The following is a 19,680-nucleotide window of genomic DNA, read 5'->3' as shown; positions in this document are numbered from 1 at the left end:
CCAACAGGCCCAGGCCGTGCTGGGTCCACGAACCACGCAGGGGTCTTCTGGCCGGTGCTCACGCAAGGGAAATGGGATCCTGGGGATGAGGGGGTAAGCCAAAAACCGACAGAAGTGGAATGGGCAGGAAGCGAGAGGTCAGCACGAGCTCAGGAGGCTTCTCGTGTCTGCCTGGGAAGGGCTGGCCCTTCCGAGGAGGGCCTGACGACACAGAGAGAGGGAGAGGACCGTGCCTGGCTCTGGCACGGGGACTCGGCCTTCGGGGAGGCGGGTGGGTTGTGATGGGCTCCAGGGGTCGCAGGAACTGGGGAGCGGATGGGCATTTTCCTGGGGAGACGGTTCACAGCTTTCGTCCGTTTTGCCAAGCGGCCTGTGACTGCTACACCTCGAGACCCACCATTCTGGAAATGCGCCTGAGCTCCCCAAGGCAGCTCTGCTCGGGGAGTCAGGGGCTGACTCCAGATCACAAAGGTCGTGGTCATGGTCAAGGGAGATCATGCAAGGGACTCAGGTTCCCTCACAGCGAGGCATTTAAAGGCTCCCACACCAGCCTGAGCAAAGCCTTTCTGGAGATGAGTGTTGTGTATCGTTTAAAGAAGTTCCACAGTCTGAGTCTGGGTCAAGACCCAAGGGGGTGGACGAGAGGAAGCTGGCTTCAGGACCTCTTCACTGGCCTTCCTTAAAACAACAAATCTTCCAAAAACAAAAAATAAAGAAGCCAATCTCCAGGGTCTCATTCCTGATGAAGAGACACGTTTGACTTCGTCCTGTCAGTACTGGGCTCAGGAAACACTAATAAACAGCAAGTCTGGTGCAACGGCTCTTTTACATTGGACTCCCCACTCCCCTGCCTTTTTTTTTTTTTTTTTTTTTTGGCATAGGAACCTGTGGTTTTAGAAGACACACAAAAAAACGGCTTTCCATATTAAAGAGGCAAGAAGCACACAGGCACACAAAGAGAAAGAAAATCCAAAATTGGAGAGGCTTGTACCAAACTCTAGGGAACGGAGAGTCACTTTTCACCCACATCCTGTGAGGGCAGAGAAAGCACAGGAAAAGGTTTCTACTCAAACGTGTGTGTGTGTGTGTGTGTGTGTGTGTGTGTGTGCGCGCGTGCGCGCGCACATTGGTTTTTTCTTTTTTAAAGAAAAACATGAATCATTCATATCCACCCAGATAGCTGAATAGCTCAGCCGGACATTTTTGTTGTTGTTGTTGCTGGTTTGCTTTAGTTCCCTTGACTTGTGAAAAGATCATGAAAAACAAAAACTCCTTACAGCGAGCCATTACGTGTCAATTGTGAACAGCGCATACTTTGTACCCAAGGAGGTGTGGGCGCCGCCCCTGACTTGCTAAGTAACGCTGGGCAGGTTGCTTGCCCTCTTTAAGAGCCTGATGATTCACCAGTTAAAATGGGAATGAGAATGGTTACAAACTTCAAACGGATGCTGAGAAAATGAAAGGAAACGTACATCAAAAAATCCTAGGCTAGTCTGGCGCACTGGGCATTAAGAATAGGAGCTGTGGAGTAACTTCGCTGTCAATGAAACGGCCCACTCAATGACATACCTTTGCGCATCGTCATTCACATCCTAACAGGTAGAAAGAAACGACCCGTAAATAGTAGGACTGTGTTTCTCAGCAAGGATTCGTCCCCCTCCCCGGTGCACCAACATGGGTCATCTGTCCAGAGCCACACAAGGTCCGGAAAGCCACAGTCTGGAAGACACAGCTCATACGTCCCAGAAGCCTATCCACTCCTAGAGAAAGCCCTGGCCACCTCCACTATGCCCAACTTAGCTTGGAGCTAGACGGTATTCCCAAGTTCACTGGGGGCACAAAACGCTCTTTCTGAGAACGTGTTCATCAGACGATCATCCTTCTTCAGAAGCCATCACAATTCCACTTCCATCGTTTTCTCCAAGGGAACCTTTAAATACTTTCTGTAAATTCACCCTATCGGGAAAAATCTCTCCCAGGTTTTGGGTCTTGTTATTTTGTTCCTAAGAGTGGCAGGCTGAGGGACTATGAATTCCTCCTTCCTTTAGACAATCCCGCAGGCAAAGTTTCCACATTATGGTCTTTGCTCTAAGTGTTGGGACTCATTCATGATGGCCCAAAATAATTTCAGCAAACGTACTGCACCCACACCAAGTATCCAGGGAACTTCTCTCCCCGGTTGGAATGTTACCTGTGCCAAGGTTTGTATATGGCTTTTCTTGCTAATCATTGCATTACACCCAATTCCTTTTCCCTCCGGTTTAACCACAGGGGAGGATGGAAAGCAAAAAAAAAAAAAAAAAAAAAAAAAAAAAATTCTTGTTTAATTTTATCAAAGAAAGCTGACTTTGCTTTTTACTAAAATTCATAGACACTCCTAGACAATTCCCTTATCGTCCACCAATTCATTCAACATCAAGGAAGCACGGATGGGCACTGGGATTGTTAACAAAGGGATTCCACACGTCTGTTCTGGACATTCCTTACCAAGGTGACATTATCACAGATGCCCTTCCCAGGGCAATCCCGGCAATGGTATTTCCTTACCCGGCAGTCTCTCTGAAGTGTTTTCATGAGCGCGTTGTAAGTTTCTGTGTCAAAATATAACCCTTCGTGCATGTCCTGCAGGAAATCCAAGTCCTTGAAGGTGGGGTTGGATTTCTCCCTCTCTTTTCGGGAAGCTCTTCGCTTGTACGTGGAGCCTTTCAGGTCATACGTGAAGTGCATTCTCATGGAGCGCGGTAAGACGTTGTTCATTACCACGATCCTGATGTTAATGCCCCCCGATTGCATGCAGTACAGTCCGTAAAATTTTGGCAAAAGAGTCCTTGGATTCTGGTTCAAATTCTAAAAAGAGAAAAAGGAAAAAAAATGTTTTAAATCTCCAATTTTCATATAATAATGCTCCATCAAATATGTGCTTTCGTCCAATATGATAATGAAAAATGGACTGTGGTTATCTTTATTAAAGGCCATAACCAGAGGCGCCTGGGTGGCTCAGTCGGTTAAGCCTCTGACTTCAGCTCAGATCATGATCTTGCGGTTCGTGAGTTCAAGCACCGCGTCGGGCTGTGCTGACAGCTCAGAGCCTGGAGCCTGCTTCAGATTCAGTGTCTTCCTCTCTCTCTGTCCCTCCCCCGCTCCCACTCTGTTTCTCTCTCTCAAAAATAAATAAACTTTAAAGGCCATTACTAAAATATTGCTATTTCTGATCTGGCTCTTAAGGTGGTTCACTGGAACAGTAACTTGATCATTCTAAACCCATGGTGTTAAAAGTGGCTGAAGTGAAAACAGTGTCCCAAATGAGACCCAACTCAAAACAGGGAAAGAATGGATTAGAGCCATGTGTGACTCTGCTCTAAAGGAGCTAAAGAGAAAACGCATTGCTGGGGTCTAAAAGATGAGCACTTAAAATTTTAACAGCTCCTGAAAAAGTGTCTTCCAAAAAATGGGTAGACCAATACACAGCCACACTTTGTTAGACCATCTGTTTCTTGTCACTTGTCACCAGGGCCACAAAGTATCAAGCTTTAAAGGCTCTGTAAGCATGATCATTAAAAAACGGACACTTGTTCTCTGAAAAATGGGAATACCATGGATTATTAGAGAAATGTAACATTTTAATGTTATTTTTGGCCATTTCCAAAAGAATGATGCATTAATATCCTTTGCCTGCTTTTCTGTAGTTTTGGGTTATTGTTGGGAGTTTCTCAGTATATTCTGAATATTTAGCATTTTCCTATTCTCTACAGGGCAAATATTTTCTTCCAGTCATGTTATCTTTTCTACTATTAAGAAATACATGCCTATTTTTAGTGCTTAACTTTAAAAGTAGGCGAGAAATTAAGAAGTTTGCTGGAGGGCATTTATGTCACGAAAAGTTTCCCTACTACCCCTGATCCTTCTTCCAATTCCCAACTTTCAAAAAAAAGTTTTTTAAAAACATTTATTTATTTTTGAGAGACAGAGACATAGTGTGAGTAAGGGAGGGGCAGAGAGAGAGGGAGACACAGAATACAAAGAAGGCTCCAGGCTCCAGGCTGCTGTCAGCACAGAGCCCGACATGGGGCTTGAACCCAAGAACTGTGAGATCATGACCTGAGCCAAAGTCGGACCCTCAACCAATGAGTCATGCAGGTGCCCCCCCCCCCCGCCAATTCCCAACTTTTATATACATTCCTATATATTTGTTATACAGATGTTATACCCCAAGCTTATAATTTCTTCTAGTTTCTTCCAAATTTTTACTAGTTTTGGTCATTTACATTTGGTTTTTACTCCATATGGAATTATTTCATGTGTGTGTGTGTGTGTGTGTGTGTGTGTGTGTGTGTGAGAAAGATCTGAAAATAGGAATTATCTGACTCAATTGATCTATTTGTCTAAAACTATACTAATTCCACATCTTTAACATTAGTGCAGGTTTATAGATTTTTTCTGGTATATGTTCCGGCAGGTCCACCATTTTAATTCTTATCAAAACTATGATAAGGTTGTCTGTTCTTACAACCTTCCCCTTCCACCGTTTATTTTTTTAAATGCTCTTAAAACGATATTTGTTTCCACTTTCTTCTGTTTGTTTTGCTTTCATTTTCAAATGAATCGGTTCAGGGAAAAATCCCACTGGGATTTTTTTTTTTTTTTTAAACACAGACTTAGTTCACTTTGTTTTTCTTGTATAAAACTATGTGGCGAACACAAGTGGAGCCTGGGTCTTCTGCACGGAGACTCTGGTGTGGGCTTCCCAAGATGGTCAGTGACTTCCTGATAGGGAGACTTCATGAACAGTCTCTTTCCGGAGGTGGGGAAGAGACACGTGTAGGTCTTGGGAATCAAAAGTGGCCTTGGTGAAGTTCCCTGGGGGGGCAGGGCGGACCCTGGCTGGCGTGTAGCAGGCGTCAGTACTGTCATCGTCCGTGTCTTCTTGGGCTCAGGGACGGAGACAGTGCCAGTGCCCCTGGGGTCGAGGATGAAGCGCATCAGCACAGAGCCACAGCGGCCGGTCACCCCGCACGGGACAGGGTGGGGCTTGACGATCTTGTCCCCCGAGTCACCTCACCACACAGGTCCCTGGAAAGTTTGGCAGGGATCACGGCCTCACGGTCGGCACTGGCTACCTCCCTGGAGCACTCAACACCCGGACTGACGTGTCCGTTGTCCTCTCCGATGGCCACAAATGCCTAGAACCTGGTCTGCTGGCCAGCACGGGTTTGCTTTTGTAGCAGCATATTCTTCAAAAGCTCCTCCTTGAGGGACACCCCCAGGAACAAGTCCGTGATCTCAGATTCCTTGATGGGCAGGGAGAAGAGACAGATCTTCTCCAGATCTTCAGGTCCTTGACCAGGTGGCCCAGCTTGGTGACCGGGATCCACTCCTTGTCCTCGACCCCCAGAGAAGCCACCGTGGTCTCCCGTTCCAGGGCCCCCAGACCCCCCAGGCTCATCGGCAGCACCGGGGTCAGCTGACACTCAGTGTTTTCTCAAAGAAGCCCTCATGATTGCAGTTAGACTGGATTTCTAAACTGACGAGGGAGAACTGAAATCTTTACAACACTGAGTTCAGGAACGACGCGTGTCTCATTATTTCCGAACTTTGTAGGTCTTTGAATAACAATTTGTAGTTTCTTTCATATTGATCTTATATATTTGTTTTCACAGATGCAAGCATTTTAGAGTTCTTATTACAAAAGTTCTTTTGGGGGAGGCACCTGGGTGGCTCAGGCAGTTAAGCGTCGGACTGTTGATCTCGGCTCAGGTCATGATCTCATAGTTCGGGAGCTCGAGCTCGAAGCTGGGCTCTGTGCTGACAGCGTGGAGCCTGCTTGAGGTTCTCTCTCTCTCTCTCTCTCTCTCTCTCTCTCTCTCTCTCTCTCTCTCTGCCCCTCCCCTGCTCATGCTCACTTTCTCTCAAAGTAAATAAACAAACTTAAAAAAATTCTTTTGGGGTTATTGTTTACACATCATAGTTCTTACTATAACTTGATTTCCTTATCGGAATTATAGTATGCTTTCATTTATTTGTATCTTTATTCTTCTCATCATGTTCACTACAAGTTCCTGTTGTCATACACAGGCTCTCATTTTTTTCCTTCTATTCTCCTACTCTGTATGATCTGCATAATGGAACACAATGGAGGGTGTAGACATACCCTGCAAATCTGGACTCTCATTATCTCTAGAAACTGCTGGCTAATTTTCTTGAAGTTTTGCTTTTTTTTTTTTTAATGTTTATTTATTTTTGAGAGACAGAGAGAGACAGAGCACAAGGGGGGTGGGCAGAGAGAGAGGGAGACACAGAATCCAAAGCAGGCTCCAGGCTCCGAGCTGTCAGCACAGAGCCTGACGTGGGGCTTGAACTCACGAGCTGTGAGATCATGACCTGAGCCGAAGTTGGACGCTCAACCGACTGAGTCACCCAGGCGCCCCAAGTTTTGCTCCTTTTTAACCGTATTGTTTATAGAGAACGGTGTTTATACTTTTCTTCTATTTCTTTTTGTGCTCAAAAGTTATTGCTCGAAATTCTCACAAATACACCAGACAGGACTTCTATAGGAGGACACCTTTATCTTTATTTCCAACGAAAGGGCCCTTGTTCTTCTCCATGAGGTGTTAGGTGAACTCTGGGAGACTGAAGAGTGCATCGTACATGTGTGTTCATTCATTTATGTTAAAAAACTTCACTCCCAGTTGAAAGAATTTTAATTAGGAAGAGATGCTGAATTCTGAATGCCTTCATTTCTACCCAACATTTATTTGGATCATCACACGATGTTCACATTTTTTCTTGTTAACTGGGTAAATTATATTATTTGTTATGTTAGCTTACACGTAAGATTCAGATAAACCACTTGTTTGGCTAAATGTTACAACTTCATTTAACTTTAATTGATTTCAAATTAAAAGCTGCATCTGGCTAAGGACTACCATATTGGACAATGCAGTTCTATCTAAGCTTAGAACTAAAGAAGTTTAAGACTTACTCACTTAGCAGGTGAGTAAAGTGCAATGTCAGTTTGATCCCAGTTTTATATTATTTAAAAATGTGTGTATGAATAGAATACATCAGGAAGGACATACACCAAATGTTAGTAACATGTATCTCTGGAAAAAGAATTAAAATTGGCTGCATTTTTCTAGCTTTTCTGGATCTTCTGTTTTCTCTAATACAAAGTACATAGACCATATGCTCTAAAACAATTTCCGTTTTGTTTAGGATTAAACCTTTAAAAGGTTTTTTTAATGTTACTTATTTTTGAGAGAGAGAGAGAGAGAGAGAGAGAGAGAGGCAGGCAGGGAGGGAGAGAGGGAGGAGCAGAGAGAGAGGGAGACACAGAATCCAAAGCAGGCTCCAGGCTCTGAGCTGTCAGGACAGAGGCCAACGCGGGGCTTGAACTCACAAACCGTGAGATCATGACCTGAGTCGAAGTCAGACACTGAACCAACTGAGCCACCCAGGTGCCCCAGGAGCAAACAAACCTTTTAAAATCTGTGCCTGCTCTCCACTAAGATTTTTATTTAGATTTTTGACCCCTATATTTATGTGTATGATTTACAACATTTAATGTCTCCAGCAGATTCTGAAATTAAGTAGTATTTTTACAGCTGTGTTTCACACACAGCTTAGCGCTCGATGAACGCTAACCACTCATATTCCTACCGCGTACTGGACGCCAAGAGTCTTGTGATGCACTGCTTCCTCTATCCCGCATCCTGTACCCTTCCTCCGTCACGACACTTGTCGAAGACACGCATTTCCCAGCTTTCACAGACTAAGGAGACTACAGCTCCGACGTTAAGTCACTTACTCGTGGTCACACAGTTAGGTGATGGCTGAGCTGGGATCTGAACCCAGGACTGTGTGGGTCAACTCTGCTCTACAACAAGGCTCCTTTCCCTTGTAAAATCTATCCGATAACCGTCGCGGTATCATCCAAACACACCACAAAGCTCACCAAAGGGAAAGAAACGTGGCACAGGCTCACTGTAAAAAGGCATAGGAAAAGAGGCGCCTGGGTGGCTTGGCTGATCAAGCGTCCAACTCTTGGTTTCGGCTGAGGTCATGATCTCATGGTTTTGTGAGACGGAGCCCCGCCCGTGTCGGGCTCTCTGCTGGCAGTGCGGAGCCCGCTTGGGATTCTCTCTCTCCCAATCTCTCTCTGCCCCTCCTCCGCTCACGCCTGTCTCTGTCTCTCTCCAAGTAAACAAAGTCTTACAAAATGAATCAAAGATAAAGAAAACTAAATAATTTTTTTTTTAAAGCATGGGGGGCGGGGGAGGGAAACTGTGGTGGAAAATAAAGAAATCTCAAGTAGGATTTTTACTGATGGGATGGTTACTTACCATGTAATAGCCTGGCAGTAGCTTCTGAAGGAACTCAGCTTCTTTGTGCTGAACGGTTTTGATGATAAATTCATCATCGCTGGTCACAAAAAACAAGGATCCACTGGCTCCGGGGTTGGACAGCTCTATTAGAGGTTCACTACAGATGGAATACTACAAGAGTAGATAAATAAATGATTAAAAGTACATTTAGCACATATGATGCTTCCCAGGAGGAAAATCATAGGATTATGATCTTGGCCATTCTGAAACAGGAAGTTCTCTTCCATGAGCTTCCAAAGGAGGTTCCATGTACATTAAGAGGGCTCTCTGGGATTTCTAAAAATTTAATTGATGCATTTATCTTAACGATTCTAGGACAAACAGAAACGCCTTCTCACCTCCAGTGTCATATGACAGAACCATGAATCATCAGGTCTTTCCAACAAACTAACGTCAACGGTACTGTTGTCTAAGGTGTTTTGTTTTCGCCAAGTGCCCATAAAATAACGACTGAAGGTACAACTTATACTGTGTATGTGTCACTTGAACACTAACACCTATTCTATTTGCTTTCCCAAAAGATGTCATCCATGCATGGTTTCAACACCTGTAGCTCCAGCCCAGATCTCTATAATGCTCCAGACCTGTACGCCTAACTTTTAAAAAAATTTTTAATGTTTATTTATTTTTGAGAGGCAGAGACAGAGCAGGAGTGGGGAAGGAGCAGCGAGAGAGGGAGACACAGAATCCGAAGCAGGCTCCAGGCTCTGAGCTGTCAGCGCAGAGCCTGACGCGGGGCTCGAACTCACGAACCGTGAGATCATGACCTGAGCTGAAGTCGGCGCTTAACCGACGCAGTCACCCAGGCGCCCCTGTAGGCCTAACTTTTTCAGTAGATATTTCTATTTGGTTACACCATAAGCACTTCACTTGTAACAAGTTCAAAGTCAAATTCACCTCAGGGCTATGGTCAGCCCCTATGATGCCTCTGTAGTAACTAGAAAGAGGTGCTTTTCTTCTGGGAGATGGAGCTCTGGGTCAGACACAAGGCTGATAAGTAAAAGAAAGGCTGGATTCCAGCCTCTACTTCTTCAGCTTAGCCAGGTATTCTTGGGCAGTGCACACCCTAAACAACTATACGTGGCAACTCTACATCATGTGCATCCCTTCAACCTCTTTCTTTCCCCTAATTCAAGGATCGGAAACATTATTTATTCTGTTCCCAAACCAGAAACTTGGGCATCAACCTTGATGCCCCCCATTCCCTCATCTTTCGTACCCAGACTAGCGATGGTATCTGCCCGCTTCATGCCATTCTTCGCTCATACCGTAAATTCAGTGGTTTTACATCATGTCTTGATTGCTATGGGAGACTCCACCTTGCCTCAACTATCCACTCTCCATTTCTCTCCTGCATTTTCCACCAGGAAACCGGAGATCTTTCTAAGATGCCAATCTGATCAAGCCCTTCCATGCCCTCACATCTTTCGATGGTTTCCGACGTCTGGATAGATGAGAACACCCAAATCCCTTAACAGAGCTTTCAAGGCCATGCATGGCCCCACCTGTCCTTCCAACCTTCTCTTTCATCACTTCCCGCCTTAAAATCTAGCTTTAGCCACGAAGAGGTGCTTCCCATATTCTCAGATGTGCCAGCGACACTCACCTACGAGGATTCTGCATTTTCCTTTATCCCAAAAAACTTCCATTCTACCTTCACCGGGCTGACTATTACTCATTCATGTATTCATTTAACACTGAGAAAACTTCTGCTGAGCATCTGTTACGTCTCAAGCACTCATGAAGCTTAGAGCCCAGGAGGAGAAAACAGACGGTAACCAAGTAAATCAATTATACATCAGAACGCAGTCAGTGCTGTGGAGAAAGATGAGGCACGGAAAGGGGGCAGAGTCCCAGCCGTGACTGAGGACTGGGCTGCGATAAACTTCAAGAAGGCTGGGTCACTAAAGCCTCACTGTGGGGGGGAGGGGGTGGGGACTTGAGCAGAGGCCTGCGGCTGTCTGGGGGAAGGGCGTGTCAGGGAGAGGGGAGCTCCAAATGCAAAGGTCTTGAGATCTGGGGACCTCAAGGCACAGCCAGGGGGCCAGTGGCCGGAGCAGAGTGAGCAGGGAGGGCTGCAAGGAAAGGGGCCAGAGGGCAGGTGGGCCAGACCGCACAGGGCGGCACGGGTCACTGCAAGGACTTGGAACTTTGCTCTAAGGGAGCTGAAAGCCGTGGAAAGTCTGGAGCAGAGGACCGACCGCTCCGTCCGCTGTGCTGAGAAGCCACCGCAGGTGGACAAAAGGAACACGCAGGGTGCACAGCAAGGGAGCGGCTGTGGGACGTCGCGTGCAGGGACGCGTGTGGGACTGGAGAGCACTTACTCTGGAGCCCTCTTCCCGCTCCTGTGCGTCTACAGTGTGTCTGCTTCCTGGCACCGCATCTCTCGTTCTCATCGTGGAAGTGACCACAAAATCCCTCACGTGCCTGTTCAGGATCCCGAGTCCCCACCAGCCTGCAGAACTCCACAAGGGCACCGGCTACTCGTACCTTACGCGGTGACACAGGGCAGGATCGGTGCCTGGCACACAGCAGGCACGACACAAGTTTTTGCCAGACAAAGGGCTGAACTTCACCAATTAAGGTGAAGGGCTGTCGATCTCACCAAAAACGTCAAAACAAACCCAGAAGAGAAGTCAATGTCTGGTTACGGAGCTCAGTGTTCATGAACCGAGGATCCCCATTACTGACTTAGAGAAACACCGAGCATAGAGGTCAAGACCCAGCGTGTGAGATGAGACCAGTCCTGGTGAGGGGCAAAGGCGGGGGTTTAAACAGTCGCACCCTAAGGGTGGAAACGCTGGCAACATCGCCCAAAGCTTTCTACCTGGGCTTCTGGATATTTAAGTGTCCATCACAGAAAAGGCTGAGAGGAGGGAGTAGGAGGTGGGGGAGTGGGGGACAAGGAGAGGGGAGGGAGAAACCGGGAGAAAAAACAATTAAAAGGCAGTTCTAACTGGTGACTTTAAATTCTCTTGCTTCGGCAGCACGTGGATGAGGGAAACACAATTTTCCAAGAAAAGAAAGAAGTAACTGCGTGCTGCCTTCTATCTTCTCCTTCTTTCCTCCAGGCTTGCTTTTTCTTTTTCATGTGGATTTATTTATTTTGAGAGAGAGAAAGAGAAAGCACATGCAAGGCGGGGGTAGGAAGAGAGAGAGACAGAGAGACCGAACGTATCCCAAGCAGGTTGTGTGCTGTCGGCACAGAGTCCCTGACGAGGGGCTCGATCTCTTAACCGTGAGATCGTTGACGTGAACCGCAATCAAGAGTCGGATGGGTAGCGGACTGAGCCACCCAGGCGGCCCCGGGCTTGCTTCCTGAGGCTTTCTTGCTGAGCAGCATTAGAATGCCTCGGTCATTACGAGTGATGCAGAGACGAGGAAAAATAAGAATGCACGAAGGATGCCCAGCGGAAGCAGAGGGTGCTTTCCTGCCGTAGGTGCAGGTTCCACCTGGAGAGCTGGTTGAGTGTGAAGGGCGTGGGACTTGGAATCACCTTTTTTCACATCACGGCTCTGCCAGCGGCCACCTCAGCGACCTGGAGGAAGTACCTTGGCATCCTGGAGTCCAAGGAACCTCATCTCCGAAACAAAGACGCTAACGTCTACAAAAAAGCAGCTGAAGGTTTTCAAAGGGGATGCTTTCCAAAACCCTGGCAAAGAGTGACCACGTACCTACTGCTGTTCCTATTTCTTTCTTTCTTCTTCTTCTTTTTTTAATGTTTGTTTATTTTTGGGAGAGAGAGGGAGGCACAGAAGCCAAAGCAGGTTCCAGGCTCCGAGCAGTCAGCACAGAGCCCGACGTGGGGCTCGAACTCACGGACCGTGCGATCGTGACGTGAGCCGAAGTCTGAGGCTTAACAGGCTGAGCCACCCAGGTGTCGCTAAGGATTTAATGCTGGGCTATGTCTTATCACATGACCACACACAGGCGAGTGAGTCCACACCTTCTAGGCGAGGAAAAACTGGTGCCTCAAGATGTACTAAGGGTTTCGGCTGAGCTCCAGCAACCAGGAGGCTACCCGAAGATCCGCTGGGACACAGTGAGTCAAGGAGAAGAATGGGTCTCTCGTATAATCATAGATTTGAGACATTGGAAAATAAAGGTGTGGACCCCAAGCTCTTCTAAAGAGCGAAGGCAGACCCCCAGACTCTCTTTGGGAATTCTGATTCTTTGTTTTACGGGCTCTGAATTCCCCGCACAGAGCCTTCCTACAGACAGGAGTTAATGTTGCGCAAGTCGAACAACAACACAGAATGCAGAAATTAGAGGTTGCAAATAGAGAAATTAGGGGGTGATTCAGGAAGAGCGGTCGAGAGAAAACTGGATTCAGACCTAATCATCTGCTTCTAATTAAAGCCTCAAATTCTTCTAGAAGCAGTGACATTATAGGGAAAATACTTCATTGGTTACTTGTCAAATCCTCCTTTAATAGGTAATTTATACACTGATATGCAGGGAAAAATAAATCGCTTTGGCATTTCTTAATAACTCGCTGGGGGTCACTACCAGCAGTGCAGTGGTGTGCAAGAAACTGGCATTTTGATATCAACCAGGAATATTACCGTCCTCATGTATAATCCCGTGATACCTCACCCTATCACTTGGTTACCATGCTCCGCGCTAAGCAACCTGCTCTGAAACGTTGCCATTTAAGAGCAAATAAAGAGGAGAGACGGGAACATTTTAATTAGCCTTGATCAACAAGGCCCCACGTGTACCCTGCGTTTTATGTACCTCCTTTCAGGCTCTCTCTTCTGTGCAAGCTGTTCCGATGCATTCATTGTCTCCCTTCTATTTCCTGTAGGGCCTCCTGACTATTCCTGCTGGAAAAGACTACAAAGTGCAATCCAGCTGCCCCCCCCCACCCCCCAATGCCCCACCAAGGCAAAGTAACAACGTAAACTTGCACAGTGGGGTGGAGATAAGTTTTCCGGCCATTTCTTTCCCTTGATAGTGTTAAATATTCACCCTGCTCTTATAGGTGCCGGTGAGTCTGGAAAGACATCATACAAATCACCCTGGATTTTGGACCACTCCGGCACCTGGGGGAGAAGGAAATCAAATCGAAGGCTTGCTGCCCAAGCAGAGATGGGAAAAAAAATGCTCCGGGGACCTTGGCCTTCCCTCGAGAGGCGTTTATTTTGGAACAAGGAAGGAAATGCACGAGCACCTTCAGTGTGCGGTCTCACAATCCAAATTATGCGTGTTCCAACATGAAACTTGTAATCGGTATGCAGATGGCGGACGTTAATGGTACTGAGAACGTAAACAGAGTACTTCAGGCGAAAATCCAGATACGAGACCACAGCACTAAGTGGAAATGCACACATATCAGGGGGATCAGCATTAGGCCTGGCTGGAGAGTCACCGATCACTCTATCATGTTACCTTCTCTCCCCTTTTAGATCAGTCTATCTTCACAAATTTGGGTTCAACTAGCCCCAGTTTGACAGACGCCAGGATGTACTTTGGCATGTGCACGGTATCCTTTTTCTTCCCCCCCCCCCCACGCTTTTTTTTTTTTTTAAGGGAGGTCTTATTTGATTTTCCTGTGTTTTATTTGGGCTTAACTCTTCCAAAAAAATGCTTCGTTAAGGGTGTCTGACCCCGTTGGGGAGGTGCTTCAGAATGGATAATCACAGCTGACGGTTTCATGGTCGAGGGAGTCTTACGCTGTGAACACATTTAACGAGAGGTCTGAGACTCAGTGGGCTGAGAGGCAGCTGGGGAATGGGAAAGAGCCCGGGGGAGGGCTGGGGGATCCCAGGTCTGGTCTGGGGTCTGCGCCTACCAACGTGGATAACCTTGGGCGCCTCCTTCACCGACCCCAGCTTTAGACTGTTCACCTATAATGAACAGTTGGACTAAAAAGTCTGATGGTTGTATCTAATTCTGGAAAGCCTGTCATGTCAGGTGAAAAACCCCTTCCTCCTCTAGCACACTTGAGATCACTGGCTGGGGTTTTCAGATTAAGTGGTTTGGAGGTAAGCTTCTAGTTCTGGGCTGGGGGTGTCCCCGGGGGGTGTCTCAGTGCGGGGCAGGTAGATGGCCATAACCATTGGGGACCAGGTAGCCATGTTTAGCTAGAGGGCCAGTGCCCTCTGTTTCTCGTAGGTCCCAGAGATGGGTCCATTTACTGGACTGTGTTGATACGGGAGGTGGAAAAATGGAATCGAAGAAAAGCATTCTTACCTGCCTGTTCCTATCTTTTTCTCCCTGCCCCTCCCCCCAACTTCTCATTACAGAAAATTTCAAACCTGCATACAAGCAAAGAGAATTGTGTAATTAATATCCATACGCTTCTCTTCCGGCTTCTGCAATTATCAACTCATGGCCAATCGTGTTTCCACTATACCCCCATCACTCCTCTGCCTGCTTCCCTCAAAGTCTCTCGAAGCGAATCCCAGACATCAACTCATTTCCTCCAGAGAGACTCCGGCATGCATCTCTAAAAGACAAAGACTCCTCTTTTGAAACTGAACCCCCAATACCATCATCCCACCAAAAACATTACTGCTCAACATCATCAAATGTGCAGTCAACTTCCCTTCTTTCCCTCCGACTCAAATCCCTTCCAATTTCTAAGTCACTAGAGCTAAACCATTTCACGCCCTCCTAATCCTCCATGCGAGAGAGAGAGACCCCCTCCCTCCTCTGAAATCCTGGACTGTTTGCTATTTCCCTCTAGTCTTTTTATTTGCTGCCTGGTAGAACTGATGGTTCGCCCACATAAAGTCATCTTGCCGGTTGGATTCTAAGTTCCCTGAGGGTCATGGCTTCTAACTTTCAAATTTCCCTATAATCGGTGGCAAAGTATTTTCGTGGCCTAAGCGTTCGAAGTATCCGATGATCGATTAATCTACCTTTTGCCAGCTCCATGAAGGAAGACTTCTGCTCTGCAAAGCCATCAGCTTAGTCTCCTGGGCTCCTTTGTACACACTCGAACCCCGTGATGAAAGTAACTTTGCCAGCTTAAAGGCGCACTAGGAAACTCTGTAAGCCGTGGGCCCCGTTGATCAGTAAAAGGCCTTCCCCCAAGAAAGCCCTTTTGCCGGACAGAATGAGCACGAAAATTGCCTTCCCAGCCTGTAGCTCAGTGGCCCCAGGAGGGCCAAAGACAGACCTACAGGTGAAGGGGAGGCAGTTGGCCATCTCATCACAATGACGGGATCTGTGCTATGAAATGCAAGCAAATGCCACCTCCTCGGTTAGCAGAAGCTCAAGGAAATTCAGAAGGAGAACCCAACTGATTTCTAACGTGTGGCAGATGAGAGCACAATCTCATTTTCAATAAAACAGCATCAAGACCCCACTGAGTTCCATCAACATGTTTCCTGAATGACAGTGACACTCAGTAATGAGAGAATGGTCAGAAACCAAAGAATCTTCTCTAGTACCCCCCCCCAAACCCCCAACACGCATGGGTTCGTGCACTGGAGTAGCTGGGGAGGGCAGGTTTGGTAATGCTGGGTAGAGACACCTGACATCACAGCTCAAGGGGCGTGGCGAGGCAGAAAGCTACCTGGATGGACACATTTAAGGGGAGCAGGACTGCCCAGGGACTTTCTACTCAGTTCCCACTGCCCTGTGAAGTCTTGGTAATGTGCCTTGAGGAGCCAGTATCATCTCACTGAGAAGTCATATGAGTTTCTTAGGGCTCAACTAAAGAAGAGAGTCATACCTGAGGGGAGAGGGGTGGGGGTGGGGGTGGGGGAAGCAGGTGATGGGGATTAAGGAGTGCACCTGCTGTGCTGGCCCCAGGTGATGTATGCAAGTGGTGAATCACCATATTATACACCTGAAACTAATGTAACACTGCACGTTAACTGGAGTTACAATAAAAGCTGAAAAAAAAAAAAGAAGAAGAGGGTCATGTGCAGGTTTTCATCGGCGCAGAAGAGAATGAGCTTTGAATTTTATTATGTGCATCTCAGCCAAATGATACAATGCAGTTTCGATAGTCTCTGTTCCCAGTGATAAATGTTGCTATACTTCCCGTGCAAAGCTTTATTCCAGGATCTGGCTCAAGTCTTATTAAGATCATTCAGAAAAGGACGAACAATAAATATTTGACGGCATCCTTCCTACAGCTTCTTGAAAACCGATTGTGAAGAGCCCCAGGGTGTTAACAGTGATCAAATTATGAAATAAACCATTTTTCTCTTGAAACAAAAAGGAAGTTCCGGGTTCCTCGAGCAGGAGGTCAGATCAGACTACCTCACAAAAAAGCTGTTGTGTTACACCTGCTGCGTGCCAGAAAGATGATGGACAGAAACGACAATTCTAAGGATAAGATATGCCCTTGCGCCAAATAAAAATACGTTTAAAAAGAGCTTGCATCAAAAGATGTTGAGAACAAGCCTATCCAGCATCTTTAAAATGCTGTTCAAATTGTAGGCCAAGGTGAATACGGTTGCAGGCCAAGGCAGGTTTGAGATGAATGGAATAAATAAGGCAATTAAAACAGGAAGGCTTTCAAGTAGAATGCAATCAGCAAAATTCACAGGAGTATTTGTAACTAATTATATCTGTTAGAATAATGATCTGACGTAGCAACCAACACCACAGTTATTTAAATATCAATTACCATGGCAGATTCTGTAGTTATCAGTAAGGGCTGCAGAGTCAAATCATATTGCCTGAAGCTAAATTTATCATCATTATAAAACTTGGACCTTTTACAAGGCTCCAGAGCATTATAAGAGACACACACGACTTGTCGCTGTTGCTATGAGACAAATGTTTAGATCACACATGTCTGAAGAAGGAAGGAAAACGACAGGTTCTTACCAAGTAATCATCAGGCTTGATACCAAAAAGTTCTCGGAAATATCGGAATGCCAGTGGAGCATAGGTCTTAAATCTGAAGTCTGGGTAATGATGTGCTGGGGTCAGATTGCTCCCTTCACTGCAGTTAAAATATTAAAAAAAAAAAAAAGCGAGAGAGAGAGAGAGAGAGAGAGAGAATTAGCAAAGACAATTTTGACTTCAAGTTGTAGTTCTACTAGTCCCGGGCCAGTTTCCCTGTTAGAAAAACATACCCCAATTGAGGGTCTCTCTAAGCTCATGTCCAAGGGCAATGGCCATCAGGTCAAACCAGATGCTAAGTCAGCAGGGGCCACTCCAAGCCCATATTCCCTGCCAATCCCAGTGTGTCTTCAGCCTGAAAATTCTTCATCATGCCCCTGTGCCTGTGACTTTCCTCCTGTGATTTTCTATCGTCCCCAGTGAAACCAGTTGTAATGCTTTAGGTAGAAGATTCAGGGCTTAGTGCATGGAATGATTTGAAAAATGCATTTTTTTTTTTGACCATAAACATTGGATAAAGATTTTAAACTAGGAATAAGTGAAATGGTTTTAAAAATGTCACTCACAAAATCACCACACTGGAAATGGGGGAGTCCTGAATCTGAACTATTTCTTACATCCATATTTATAGGAAAAGAGACCTTAAATATTTTAGCGATTTTAAAACCCTGATGTGCATTCCCAGAGACATCATTATCTTTTTTCCCCCCTCTTCTGGGTTCATCTTTGAAAATTTTTGTGCAATATTTATGACACATAAAAGGTATAAAGAAATAAACCAGTGAATACTCATGAATCTTAAAATGCTGCTTAAGAAATAAAATATTATCTGTACAGTTGAACTGCCTTCTATACTTCTTATTAATCATAAAACTCTCTTTCTCCTTAGAGGCATCCACTAGCCTGAATTTTGATGTCTATCATTCATTTTAGTCTTTGACTACAACTATAATATATCTCACCCAACATCCGACAAGCCACCTAATCCACCTGTACTTAAAAGTTTCCATTGTGAAAAATGAGAACAATTCAGTAGATTAATACAATTTTGTAGAGAGGTTCAAGACCTCTCTTTACCACATTCTAAGTGGGTCACTGAGGCTCTAAGGCAACTCTGTCATGGTCTAATTTTTATGGATACGAGTAAGCCCGTGCAAAGAAAAACGCTTTCGGCATGCAACAAACACTTGGAACCTCCAACAGTTTAACTGTGTCCATGGCAGCCAGATTTTTGTACAGATTTTTGTATCGGTACCCAGCACATCACTGACAGTAAGTAGTTTCTGAATAAAACAGTGAGTTTTTAAGACAAATAGTAAAATGGTAAAGTTGATTCTCACCTGAAGGTTAGGTTCAAAACTCACCAGGTAAGGTAAAAAAAAAAAAAAAAAAGAAAAAGAAAAATCACTACAGTCTAGAGATATAGACAGATACAATGGAATATAACAGCCATAAAAAGAATGAAATGTTGCCATTTGCAACAATGTGAATGGATCTAGAGAGTAGTATGCTAAGTGAAGAAGTCAGAGAATCACAAATACCGTATGATTTCACTCATTATGTGGAATTTAAGAAACAAAACAAACGAACAAAGAAAAGAGACAAACCAAGAAACAGACTCTTCATTATAGACAACTGATGGTCTCCCGAGGGGGAAGCAGGTGGGGGCAGGGGTGAAATAGGTGATGGGGATTAAAAAGTACACTTATCCTGATGAGCACTGACTAATGCATAGAATTACTGAATCACTATATTGTACCCCTGAAATCAGCATAACACTGTATGCTAATTACACTGGAATTTCAAAATTAATTAGTTAAAAAAAAAAACCAATCGTCGTCAAAAATCACCCTTGAAAGCTATTGAGGAGATTATCTATTCAATATATCCACTACGGCCAGTTCTTCCTCTCGCGTGGTCACAGATGACTGCTTCTTCTGGTGACTTCCAACAGAAGTAGTTGGCTTGTACTGTCAGGGCTTGACATCAGATAATACATCTTATCTGTAGAGGTGAAGCTGGCACTAAGGCAGCAGCAAGGCTTGCCCTTCAGGGCGGTGGTGCAGGGACCGGGACTGCCCGGGATAAGAGCCGTCACCTCTGCATCAGCTCGGCGTGTGAAACGGCCCGAAATCACCTACTCATCTGAACAGCTGCTGTTTCCTGAAGCGAGAATAGTTGAATATTCACAATGTACATGTGCTGCCCGGACATCGCATCCGAACATTTCCTCAGTCCGTATTTTGAGACGTCTCAGGGGACATGTACTCGGTTCCAGGTCCTATGGGATTGTCAAGAGGAATAATTCTGGAACTCCTAGGACATGGAGTAACTTGAAAATGCTGGCTGGGCAGAAATAAGAGAGAAAATCAAAGAGGCTCAAAGTGACCACTGACATGCCTCTGCCCCCTTGCAAACAAGTAAAAGCAAATACAGATCCTTGGGTTCCGAATTGGGCTGCTTTCAGGGGGCTGAGAGTGTTGCCAG

The 19,680-nt window shown here is 45.7% G+C and overlaps 1 protein-coding gene and 1 pseudogene across 5 annotated transcripts in view; both read right to left on the bottom strand.

Moving 5' to 3' along the window:
• The window catches only part of PIP5K1B (phosphatidylinositol-4-phosphate 5-kinase type 1 beta), a 311,268-nt gene that overhangs the window by 111,424 nt on the left and 180,164 nt on the right, over positions 1–19,680 (bottom strand). For all 5 annotated transcript variants that reach the window (XM_047101751.1, XM_047101745.1, XM_047101723.1 and 2 more), the window contains exons 4-6: positions 17,176–17,293; positions 8,340–8,492; positions 2,548–2,847 (exon numbers count right to left, since the gene is read on the bottom strand). In XM_047101751.1, coding sequence (XP_046957707.1) covers positions 2,548–2,847; positions 8,340–8,492; positions 17,176–17,293 — 571 coding nt within the window. The remainder of the gene's footprint in view (positions 1–2,547; positions 2,848–8,339; positions 8,493–17,175; positions 17,294–19,680) is intronic.
• Positions 4,117–5,753, bottom strand: LOC124528268 (40S ribosomal protein S2-like; annotated as a pseudogene).

The sequence above is a fragment of the Lynx rufus genome, unplaced genomic scaffold (genome assembly GCF_022079265.1).
Source record: "Lynx rufus isolate CCGP_SWC_20201006 ecotype Redwood Valley unplaced genomic scaffold, mLynRuf1.p SCAF_10, whole genome shotgun sequence".
NCBI lineage: Eukaryota > Metazoa > Chordata > Mammalia > Carnivora > Felidae > Lynx > Lynx rufus.
This window is presented reverse-complemented; position numbering and strand designations above follow the sequence as displayed.